This window comes from Anopheles cruzii, chromosome 2, assembly GCF_943734635.1.
Source record: "Anopheles cruzii chromosome 2, idAnoCruzAS_RS32_06, whole genome shotgun sequence".
Lineage (NCBI taxonomy): Eukaryota > Metazoa > Arthropoda > Insecta > Diptera > Culicidae > Anopheles > Anopheles cruzii.
This window is the reverse complement of record NC_069144.1, coordinates 2,446,037-2,458,192: the sequence shown is the minus strand read 5'-3', so window position 1 is coordinate 2,458,192 and position 12,156 is coordinate 2,446,037. Positions and strand designations below refer to the sequence as shown.

At 50.0% G+C, this 12,156-nt stretch overlaps 1 protein-coding gene across 1 annotated transcript in view; it reads right to left on the bottom strand.

Annotated features, from left to right (window-relative positions):
* The window catches only part of LOC128269412 (low-density lipoprotein receptor-related protein 1), a 41,111-nt gene extending 30,496 nt beyond the window's left edge, over nucleotides 1–10,615 (bottom strand). Inside the window, exon 1 of the mRNA XM_053006869.1 lies at nucleotides 10,477–10,615. Coding sequence (XP_052862829.1) covers nucleotides 10,477–10,615 — 139 coding nt within the window. The remainder of the gene's footprint in view (nucleotides 1–10,476) is intronic.
* Between the last annotated feature and the right edge of the window lie 1,541 nt (nucleotides 10,616–12,156).

Genomic DNA, 12,156 nt, shown 5'->3' with positions numbered 1-12,156 from the left:
TGGTGGTTCTACCTGCAACGAAAAAAACGCAGACAGACTTTAGTAAACACTTCACACTAATCAATAAGAGCAGCACTATGAGAAACAGACAGCAGGATTCAATTTCAATAAAAACTAATTAAACATGATTGATTGTGCCGAGGGTGTTCTGTTTTTCGTTTCCAACAGCACACACGCTCCTCTATAGATTATGACCGTTACCGTGGTTTTTATTCATGTTCACACCGCACCACGTGTCCGGCCGCCGTGCGCACCGTGTTTAGAGTAGAATCAAAGCATTTCACGAGAGGCATGGGGCCACTTATCGAAACATCTTAAAATGCGCCAAAGCAATCTACGGAAGAGGGCCAGTTTGCCTGGTCTGGTGCTTCGTTTCTTGGTCTGGCCACCAGCATGCCCAGACACCGCCATTGAGCTGGGACTTTAGTTTTTCTGGTTTCCGGCGCAGTTGGCTGTGGTGCAGGTCTAAGATTGAATCGTCTCGTGCTTTGATTGGCAGCCTGGCGGCACCATAAAAGTCAGGGCACAACCCCGCACAAAACACTACTCGACATCGAAAGCAATTATTGTGCTCATCGCAGATGTGAAACAAAAAGCAACATAATTCTTCGTGAGCCATGGACTCAGGAGTAAGATGAGCAACGGATTTTTTGTAAACGTGTTTTTAACGAAACTCTGGAGTTATTTCTTGTGGTCCATATGAAATCATATGTGCGTTTAATGTAACTCACAAAAAAATGTTAACAGGTGGAAAGCAGCAGCTATTTCAATGGGCGAAAAGTTTCCTTGTTTAGTTAACTCCACGGGGCGTAGACCTCAACACCCCCGACAGCCATTTGTGCATAAACATGCGCCAGGTACCGATGGCGGTTAAACGGTTTGTTTACGTTTGTGCAAACCGTTTGTGTATCCAAACGGCAAATACGAGCCCGTCCTGCCTATTTACCTCCCTCTTGGCCGCATAGCGCCATGGGAGCCACATTAACCCGCTTTTCTCCTTGCTTTCCGATTGTTTGGTACCAAACAAAATGAGGCAGCCTTTTGGTTAGAAACCGACTTGAACTATCAAACGTCAGACTGACGTATTCCAAGGATCGCCGTACATCATGAAAACGACGATTGCTTTGATTGTTACCATGGCCACAGCAACAAAGAAGCTTACTTGATGAGTTAGTCTACGCAAAAGAAGGAAACTCGCACAGCAAACAACCAATTATTCAAACAATCAACGACGGAGAACCCCAGCGTGCCTTTCCGTGACAAGCGTCCATTTGTTGGCGTCGGGGGCGTTCGCGACCCCCCGGCGAAGGTGTATACTTTGCGAAACATTTAGATAACGATCCAGCGAAAAAGTAGTAGCCACACGGGCTGTGCTCGGTTGCGTAGTAACGTGCCCGGCAAACAAGCGGGAAAAGGACTTCGCATCGACGGACGCTACACAGAAACTAGCGAGGCCCTTTGACAGCCCGTCCAAGTGCAGCAATCTGGCCACAAGGCGGGTGCGCCAATTAGTATGCTGGGGTCGAAAGAAAAATTAAGCACTCGACTTCGCTCCCCGTCTCATTCTCTCTCAAACAATGCTGGGGAGCGACATTTTAACGTGCGCGAAAATTAACCTTTCCTCGGCCCAGGTCTCGGCGGTCCTTTGTAAAGTGTGCTTCAAGATCTCAAGCAGCGTTAAAAGGCGTAAAAAAAACTTTTCGAAACATCCCATTAAACCATTATCCCGTACTTGAGGCCAAAGTTTCGAGCGAGAGGACCCTAATTTAATCGCGAGCCTCCACACTGCGGGGTTTTCGTAGATGACGTGTACGAAACGTCACACGATCCAGAGCAAAGGTCTCACTAACCCTTCGGAGGGTGGCGCTCCGTTCACAGGCCAATATGGTGCTACTCTCTATTGCTGCTAAGTGCAAGTTTCGTGTTACATTACTTCACAAATTGGTCACCCGCACACACACGGAGAGCCCGGAGGAACCCAACCCAAAAAAGCAACCTAAAAATCTCGGAACAAATAATGCGACCGAAGGAATGTTTTGTAGCACTTTGTGTTCATCTCGTGCTTGGTGCGAAAACGGGCCAAATTTGCATATTTTCAACCGCCCCCCTTGTTTCTCGCTTAAACTCGTTAAGCGCGGTCCGTGCTCCGTTGCGTCCGTTTTCTGTTGGCCCCCCGCTCGCTCTCGAAAGTAACTGGAAGTGGGCGGCGATGGCCAGTGCCGCTCTTGTCGAACCCCTTTTAGGATGGTCCGGGCCGGGTCCTTATTTACTTAAGTAGCAAATTTTTTATCGTCCCCCCTTCTTGAAACGCGGTGCGTAAGACTGTGCCTCGGATCGTGTCGTGGAATGTAGACGAGGAACGTTAGGAACGGCAGTAATTACGCTTTTCGCGAGGCGCAAAAAATTAGGAGGCAAATAAAACCGATTTTCTTGGGAGTGGAAAACGTACGAAAAAATGCAACCCCCAGCTAGAAGCTTTATTTACAGTTAGAAGAGTACACCACATGATGGAAGACTTTTTCATTCGCAGGCTAAATGTTAAATGGTATATAATTGGAAAACTTTCCCCGGGAACACGGACCGATAGGAGAAACGATGTAAGAGAAAGAGTGTTCGAGAGCTGAAACGAAAGCCACAAAAAAGGGGCCAGCATTGTGACACTATCCTTCCCGCAGTTTTTATTATTCCAACCGAAACCGCAAGTTCCAAGTCCACGTCCACCGAGGGGAGAGTCTATGATAATAGCCAAGAATAACTACCGCCAGTCATGGACGAGTGAACACATCATTCCGACCCAGATTTCGACACGAAGATGGTACCGGCTATTACTTACCCTTAGCCGGAAGTCCTTAGTTCTTAGAAGCAACCAGAAGCTCAGCATGGCGACCCTCATTAGAAGAGAACCACGGCAACCGACAGAACGCAAGAGGGTTGAAAATATGGTTTTTAATAACCGAAAATACTTCTTTAAGGATGCGATCTGAAAAAGGGATCCGCACCGAACAGCACTTTAAAGATCCTGCGCTTCGAGGGTTATCTTCGAACGGAACGGCTCACGAACGGAAACAAATAAGGGCCATCCGACCTAGAACGGATAGCGTAAACTTTATTAAATTAATCATTCAAACGAATGACTTCGGGGTTTCGTCAGTCAGTGTGTTCGGGGATGAAAGGCAATTCTAGTTCCGGACACATATTCTGGGCACCTCCAGCGCGTCGTGTCGTCTTGTCGCACTGTATCGTTTCCGGAAAGGTACCGTTTTGGGCTCTACAATACTGTTCCATGGCGAACACAGGGCGGGCGCATGATGTATGATGAAGTTGGCGCATAAATTGAAACGATTTTTCTTCAAAATGAATTTCCCCCCCATCCGCATCACCCGCGCGCCACTCGCCGCTCGCGATCGATCAACATTTCATGTTTCACGTTCGACACAAAATTATGCAAAATACATGGCAATTCGTTACGGTTCATTAGCTTGAAAAGCTCCGTCAAGTTTGGCGATTGGCCACCGACACTTGCCGCGTACCGTGGTTCGTGCAATTTAAAGTACGGTGCTCCAGATTCCGGGGGGTGGAAAAAAAAACTCCCTTGAACACGTGCGTTCGACAAGCCCGCATCTTGAATCCACCCCACACCGTACGGCACTACGCGGGATACAGAGAGGAGAGCGGCTGCCCACCGTTTTGTGTTACCAAATCAACGTCAACAGCAAAAAAATCAGCATCCAGCCGCCCGGAAGGAAAACACGATCCGCACACATCAGGGAAAACTTGATTATTTTGATTGTTCCCGTACGGTTCCGGGGCCCGCGCACGCGTTTCCGATGGCCACCCCACCAGCGACCGAAAAGAAGCGGGTGTGTTTGCTTCGTTGGGGTTTTTCGAAGAAATGATTCGTCCCTGCAGAGAAAGAAGAAGGACCCCGAAAGTTGACTTTAAACACTCACAGTCGCAAAATTGAATCACGCGCTTACGATAAACTATCCTTATCACGTGTTCATCCACTGAAAAGGATTGGCACAATATCATGGCCACTGGCCCCCGACCAAGGAGAGCAATTCCGCAGGGCGATGCAATTTCGTTATTGCTTCGCTCGTCCCGCCATGATTGGTTATTTTTGCATGGTTTCGTTGTCACCGTCGTTGCATTTCTTCATCAATCTTCACGAGCCGACAGATTGGTGTCATTCGGACGACGACGACGACGACGACGGAGTTGGTCCGTCGTCGTGTTGTGATGGATTGTGATGCCCGGCGCCTCTGCCAGAGGATGGTGTCCTGCAGGAACTGCCCAATGGTCGAGGGCAGCTGCAGCAGCAATGGCGTTGGATCCTATTTCGTTGCATCATCCCAACTGGAAGACCATGGGTACCATGGCACCGGACCATGGCACCGGACCACATCCTCTTGAAGCGGAGTTTGAAATTTCATTTTTATTACACGTCCTTCGTGCAACGTTGTGGAGCTATAATTTACAGCCTGGCACACAAGTGTCCCTTTTATTCACATTTTACTACATTACATTCGCAGAACTGGGACCAAAAACTGGACTGGATGACAAGTCGGATCGGAAAATCCACTTTGAATTACCGAGCCTGAAGAATTTAATAAATTATTTAACAGAATACCTTGAGAAGCCGACAACCGAGGGGGCCCTCAAAGGAACAATTAGAATGATATTAGTTCCGACATCTAGCACATCAGGACTCGCTACACGCGTACCACTTTGGCAATTCACGTCCCCAGTGAGCGACCGCACAAGCCTAAGGCTGGCCACCACTTTACCCACCACTCGCACAGGAGAGGACTCATTCCAAACACACACAGCTGGTGATGTTTGACCGTGCCCTGGCCCGGATTTGGCCCAAAAAGAGACCAGAAAGACCAGGAAAGCAGCCAGAAACCCGTGCTGCTAGCCGTAATTAAGATTAATTTCTGCACCCGAAGAAGGAGTTCCCGGTAGATTCCGGGAACTAAATTAACTTCGGGGCTTCGTCGGCCGGGGAACAATGGGGCTGGGCTTTTGGGGCCCCGAACTCAAGAGATAAGAATGCCCGCGCCCCAGGTGTCGGCGGCAGCAAACGTAAATCATGCCGGGAACGGCAAACGGATGGCCCAAGCCTCCTGGCAATTGCCAGCTGCCCCCCCGGGGGAACCGGAAGCATGTCGGTGCTGGTTGGAACCGCGTGCGTATACCTGACCTCCTCGTCGAGACCATAAAGCTTAGGGGTGGAAGGTAGCAAGTGACTTGTTTACATGGTGTTAACGATGGCGGCCACAGAGAAGCACATCCCTTTGATGTAGGAGCACCGGTGGTGCTACGGCCGCGTTAGGAGCCATCTTGCGTGGAGAAGACGACCATCATCGCCGGGTCTTTAACATGTTAATGGGTGTCACAGCCATCGTCCCGTAGCTCGGTATCACTTACGCAAGGTTACACCCCATAATTATGCTCACCAATCAACACGCCCGGGCTCACCAAAAGTGTAATTGATGTGTTTGGCTGCGCCCGAGATAAAGGCACCCGAGGGGGGCCACCAGCATCCGGGTGTATCGTGTTCTCGGATCTACAATCATAATGTGATCAGTGTGGTCTTCTGTTCTAGCCAAGTGGGAGTGGTAAGAAACTACCCACAGACCGGCCCGGCCCATCGGCCGGGTGGTTCCGGTCGGGTCCTTAAATTCCCATCGGTGGTTTACAGGCAATTGCCTGCAGCACATCAAACATGCACTTATCTCTTGCTTTCTACCATTTTCCATCCTCGTGCACTGTTAAGGGATGACTAGCACCATCATCATCGCCATCATCATCATTATTATTATCGGCATCGCATTTTCATGTTGTGTTGCCGCCACGGAACAAGGAACCTGCAAACGGAGGCGGAGGCGTTTGTTAAAGCTAAAGGTTCATGTTTCAGGTTTTAGCCAAAGCACCGGAAACCACCCAATCGAATATCACATCCTTCTGGCCTGCTGTATGACACAACACGTTGCCCAGCGCAGAACGCGCAGCGCAATAAAAGAAACTTTTCCAATAACCGTTGCAAATTTATATCACACACTAATTCGAGCATCGAGAGTAACTTTTCTTGGGCAGCCGCAGCAAAACTTTGCACACCAGCTGGAGGAGCGCGGCCACACACACTCGACGGAGAAGAACACTCGGATCGGAGAAAGTAATATCGAAAGTTAAGTGACTGTGTGTTACCGATTGCGCGAACACACAGCCTACTCTACGGACACATGATTGAGCATAATATCTTCAGCATGGAGCTCCATGGATACACGCGGATCGAGCCGCCCACCGGAGAGAACGACTTTGATACTTCCCTGGAGCATTATTACTACGATCTTCATTATTTCGTTATCTCGCGATTTTACGGCCCAGCGCGCAACCGGTGGCGGTAATAATCCACCTTCCGACCGGAAGTGCGCCGATCCCTTGCGGATCCCGATGGCAAAATGTCACCCGCGGTTTAGAATTTGCTTTCGTAACGGACGGTTGCTTCGGTGGTAATTCCATCAAACGAAGATACATTGGGCAAAAGTAATACTCAGTGTGAAAGCCACCGAGACAGACAACGGGAGAGTAAAACAACGAGCGATGCCCTCAAGTACTCTGCCCAAATTAATGGTAAATTGCTTTTTTGCCGGTGGTAGTCCACCACCACCGGGCCGGCGGATTCAATTTGCTAAAAGTCGTCACCAACAGCGGACACCTCTCGGCGGGCGGAACAAAGAAAGAAAAGCCACAAAATGAGCATCTTAGTGCACCGGGGGCCGGCCGGCGCGCGACTTCCTGAAGAGAGACGTGGAGATTATTCTTCGGATTATAATGCTGCTTTCCAACACCCATCACTATCTGCCATCCATTCGCAGAAAGAATGTGACTTGTGCGCACCGACGGACTAATCTGGGTGGCCTCCTGCCTGGGTTGACGCTTTCCCCGGTACGATACGGTGTTTTCCTGGCCAATGCCAATGATGCTGTCGCTTGCTCGCTCGCTCATTCGGTTTCTTTTCCTTTTCCCACCTTTTTGCGCTTCGCACCGAGCGGAAACGGATATTTGCGGGATCCTGTCAAGAGTTGATCTTAATTTTATCAGTAAGCTACCTGGCTGTCGCCGGGGAAACTGTCGCCCAGAGCTTGCTGCTGTCTGCTGATCCTGGCACTGTGTCGATAACGCTTTTTTATGTCTCTTCTTTGCACCCTGGAGGGCGCCGCCTGCTTTGCGCTGGGAAGATGGTAATGTTTATACTCGAATGATGAGCAGCGGTTCAATGAGCTACAGGAGCTGTAGAAGCTACTACCAAAATTCGGAACACGACATCCAATATTATTGTTTGGTTCCAATCAAGAACCGTCGCCGTTTCGTGAGTTTGAAATAATAAACAAAAGCCACTTCATTTTCCAGCCTTATGCGCGTGAAGTGCTGCCCCCCGCTTTCTGCTTCTTCCAAGGCGGTCGGGGCCCAGTTCCATCATTCTGGATGGATGGCGTTTTCCGGCCACGGCAGGCCAGGAATGATTACGAATAAATCCGGTGTCGTGCAAAGCCAACCTGCGTCGCTCTCGTCGATCATTTCACTCGCAGAAACTACCCTTCCTTCCCGTTTATTTCAACCCAGATCTCCGCTCCAGATCGGCCGCTGCTGTTCGTTATAATTTAATTTAACTTAATATTGTCGACCGTGCGCGTCTTCGAACCCACGGCGGCGCTCGGTTCCGCCCGCCGGGTTATCAAGCGCGTGTTTTAGCCAATATCCCGGCACATTCTATCTCCTTGTCCTCTCTCTCTCCGGTCGTCGTATGTCGTCGCCTCTCGAGTACCGTACCGTAGTCAATAAAAGACAATTTCATCCACGCGAGAGAACAGCAGCAGCGCACAGCATGGGCATGATTTTAAGACTTCCGGTCGGCATCGGCAGCACGGAGTGCTCGAGAGAGGCTGCAGCTCGAGAACCATCTGGCCGAATAAAAAGCGATGAAAAGTAATCTCATTGCTTTGAAAGATTTGTTCTGTACCCGGCGTCCCAGACAGCACCACGGTATAGTGCAAAAATGTGATACCGATTTCGGGTTTTCCGCTCCCCACATCATGCTGGCCGAATCGTTACTCATCCGTGGACAGAAGAACATTTTCTGCATTACTTCTGCGCTTCGTACGTAGTCCCCGCCCGGACGAGAAAGCCCCGGAATTCGATAAATACGGTGCGCGCACACTCTAAACGTACTTATCGAAGCGTAAATTCGTGACCATTCCGACTTCGGCAGCTTCGTGATGGTGTTGCAAAGCAGGGGGCGCCCGGAATAGGTGAGGAGCGTCATAAAAAGCCCAAAAAATGATGCGCCCCGAGCGAGTCGGAGGGACTGATAACGGGGAATAGGCACATTCGAATGCAACACACATCCAGAGACCGTCTGCTCAACAGGGCGCCGATCCCAGATTGCAGATGGAACGCACGTATCGCTCGGATCGGCGCACCCCAAAAACGACCACATTGAGGATGTAAATTGACAATGATGCCATCTTTCCCCGAACATTTCTTTACAACCCTTGATGGGGCCCTTTAAACTGTTTATCGCACCGGGGACGGAGCTGTTTCGCTGAGAAAAATCTGCCAACTGTAGTCCTTGACACAACAGGGGACTTGTGGACGGGCAGCATTGGAGAAATTTGCTCGCAACATTCTATCGTCTGAGCGGGAAACTCGTCTTTATTGTCAAATGAAGCGTAGATCAAGCAGAAGGGTGGGACCGTGGAAGGGTGGTACTATTCATCGAAAGTTTACTCTACTTCACTATCCGAGCGGACTGGCCGGCCAACCAGTAATCCAATCTGGCGCACGATCCAAAGAACGACGACGCGCGGAAGTTGAAGGATTCCTGGGCTGAAAAGTTTTAAGTGATTTCTCAAACTCCTCAAACTCCTGCGTCTCTGCTGACCAACCTGAGGCCGCCCCGGGTGCCTTTGGCTTATCCGACGTTTGGTTCTCTCTTTCGTTCCTTTCTCCTCGGTAGGATGACTTTCTATGCCGATCGGTAACCGATATTTTTCGTTTCTGTTTTGGCCCAAGTTCTATCGATTTTGATTCTACTTAATAGCCGGCCCAGTGTCGGCCAATTTATGGGAAAGTCGCGAAACATGTCAGGAAAATAGGCTCGCAGGATAAAGTCCAGGCCCTGACAGCAGCAGCCGCAGTGAAATGTCAAACAAATCTTGCTCAGTAGGCGGCGCTGGCTTGTTACTGATGGGCTCTCAAAGAGTGAGGATCCTCACAGCATAATCCATCCAGCAAAACTTTATTTGTTTAATGGTGTTCGTGTTCATTCCAACGTTTTAAGCGCAAAAGTCTATCATCTTTCACATTGCTGCTTTACAAAAACTGTTTCGACTTTCGTCATTTCGTAGAATTTCGGAGTCGGAGTTCCCATATATTCTATTCCCTGTAGACAACCGCAAAGGATACGACAAAAAAAAGAAAGCTTTAAAAAACATTAAATTCTGTCACCACTATCATTCCCACAAAGCCGGTGCGCCCCTATACACCGGGGAAACCAGCAGGCCGGGATTCTGAAAGAAAACTCTCAAGCCGTCGTCGTGGTACTGCATTTCCCGTTCCCGTTCCAGAAAGCGGTTCCCCCACTACCGTACAGTACAGTTGGCAGGAAATGGAATGCAATGAACACTTCAATTTCAGGCGCGACTCGGCCAAAAGAGTGCCGGCGCCAATTTGCAGCATGCCCGGGCTCCGAGAGCCCTCGCGAGCCGAGCCTAGCGGAGGATGCAACGACAACACGACAGTTCTTTCTGGCGTCCGGCGAACGAGACGTGGTTTCGATTCCTTTTTTTCACCGTGACCACCACCGACCGTGGAGGATCATGATCTCTCTTCGGTGTGTTCTATGTGTCCGCAAAAGAGAAAGGAGCCAGGCACAAGGAAAAAAAGGGCGCCACTTTTGCCAAGATTTCCTCCGACCGACACCTTTTCCGTGAAGTTATGTGTTGCGCTCGTGACGGCGTGTCCCAACAGTGCCAACCCCCCACATTTGGCACACAATATTTCATAGTTTACGGGTTTCGGAACCGCGCACTCCTTCTCATGCGGCGGCAACGAAATGTTCTCGCATCGATCCCGGACACCGACAAATGTTTTGGAACCTCGCGGGCCGGGACTTTGGAGGCGCCGAAAAGTTGTCGCCAACGGTTTCCGATTCAGGAATTCAGGTGAGGTTCTACGATCTAGTTCGCCAAAAAAGAGCTAGTTCGTCAACATCGGCGGAACCCGGAGCGAACCACGGGGCACGTCTAAAAGTTGCGCCCAAGAATTTTCATCACTTTGTGTGTATCTTTTGTATTATTATGGCGGAGCTTCGAGAAGTTTTTTAATCACAAAAGCACGAAATCAAGGGGACTTACGGAGGAATTTTCAACAAGTACAAGTCTTCCCCACCCGGTGGGAAGAACTCATTACAGTGGATAATGTTGTACCGCGGATCGGAGGAGATGAGATGTTTCGCATGTTCCTCGGAACCGGTCGTTTTTGTTGTTGTGTCATTAATGTTTCCGAGGATCCTCTGAACACCGGTTTTGAACACCGGTTCCGCGTACATTGTGGCGCACGAAATGAACTTTTTTAATTAGACAGCAAAAGAAGAAGCAATAAACGACTGTTGGGCGTTGATTCATTGGCCTTGGCTTGGCACAAAGTGAATAACAAAAGTGAGAACATATTAATTGTTTCATTAGATCTCAACCGTAATCAATTCTGGCGATGAAAGCCCTCTCGGAGTACATCGTCAGGGGATGCACTTAAGGTCCAATTTAGGTAAGTTTGGTTAACATCTTGGTCTTTAAGCAGTGCAAATCATCTACACTCTCGCAACCCTGTCCTCACGAGATGATGAATGGTGAATTACCAAGCCGGCTAGAAAAAGGGCAAGGAATGGCAAAATGAGCTACAAAAGACCTTGCTCAATACACAGGTTCGACAATGATGTCCTCGGCACCAGGCTTGGGCTGCCTTTGTCCCAAACCTCATTTGCTGCGCACACGGAAAGAAATCGACCCGGGAGGGCTACGTGGTGGGAACTCTCCGATCTGTGGTGGCCACCCCGAGGGACCGCCTGTGTCTGTGTGTGCACATTGGTTTGTTATTTACATTTTCATTAAGCACTGTAACGCCGCCAGCGACAAATGCACCGCATGATGCAGATGCCATTTGTGTGCTCGCTCCCCCCATCTCCCCGGAACGTGCCCCGAACCAACCGCAATAAAGCGAGCCCCACCACAATTCAGCTCGTCCTTTGCTCGCCCGCAGCATCCTTGCCAGCCAGCCAGCTGGGTTTCCATTCGCACCTGGCCTTTTGCTATCAAACATTGGACTTGGCAGGCAGGGAAAACGACACAGACAAAAGTCAAACCCCTGTGTGTTTCGTTACACCGTCGGCGGCGTCGTCGTCGTCGTCTAGCCTGATCCGGTTTGGCAGGTCTTCAGATGAATTTCGCTTGCCTCGGGGAAGGAAACGTCCGAACCAGGAAGCCTGTCTGCCTGCGGTTGGGCAAAGTAAGTATATCCACAGCGCTGCTCCCAGAGGAAATTGAAAAACTTTTCTCCACATTTGGCCACCAAAAGACCTCTGCGGCGGTCATGGTCGAGAGGGAGAGAGAGAGACAGAACGCGCGTCAGCTCCGCAGGCAGGATAACAAGATTATAACAAGCCCGGAATTCGATTCGGACCGATTTTCAGACTGGTCAGGAACGCGAAGTGTTTATTAAATTTTCCTTCCGCAACACATTTGCGTCGGACCCGACATTCGGACCACCTTCGGGGGACGGCAAAAGCGAAGCAAGCAAGAGCGTGAATGGAAACATAAATCTCCGTCAGAGCAGCGGCCAGTTCCCACGCGGCGAGGACCGTTTTTCGCCGGTTGGCGGTTGTGTGGTTGCACAACCGTCCCTGGTTGGAAAATGCCGATTGTTCTTCATCTAACGGGAAGAAAAATTGCGCCGGGGTCCCGTGTGGGCCGTAAATGCATTCACGATGTCCACACGCCTCCCCACAAACCACAGGACATGTGATCACGTCGCACGCGGTACGTGCCCCGGCTAAAGGCCGTCGTGTGTCGTGACTATGATTATAATTAATCATGG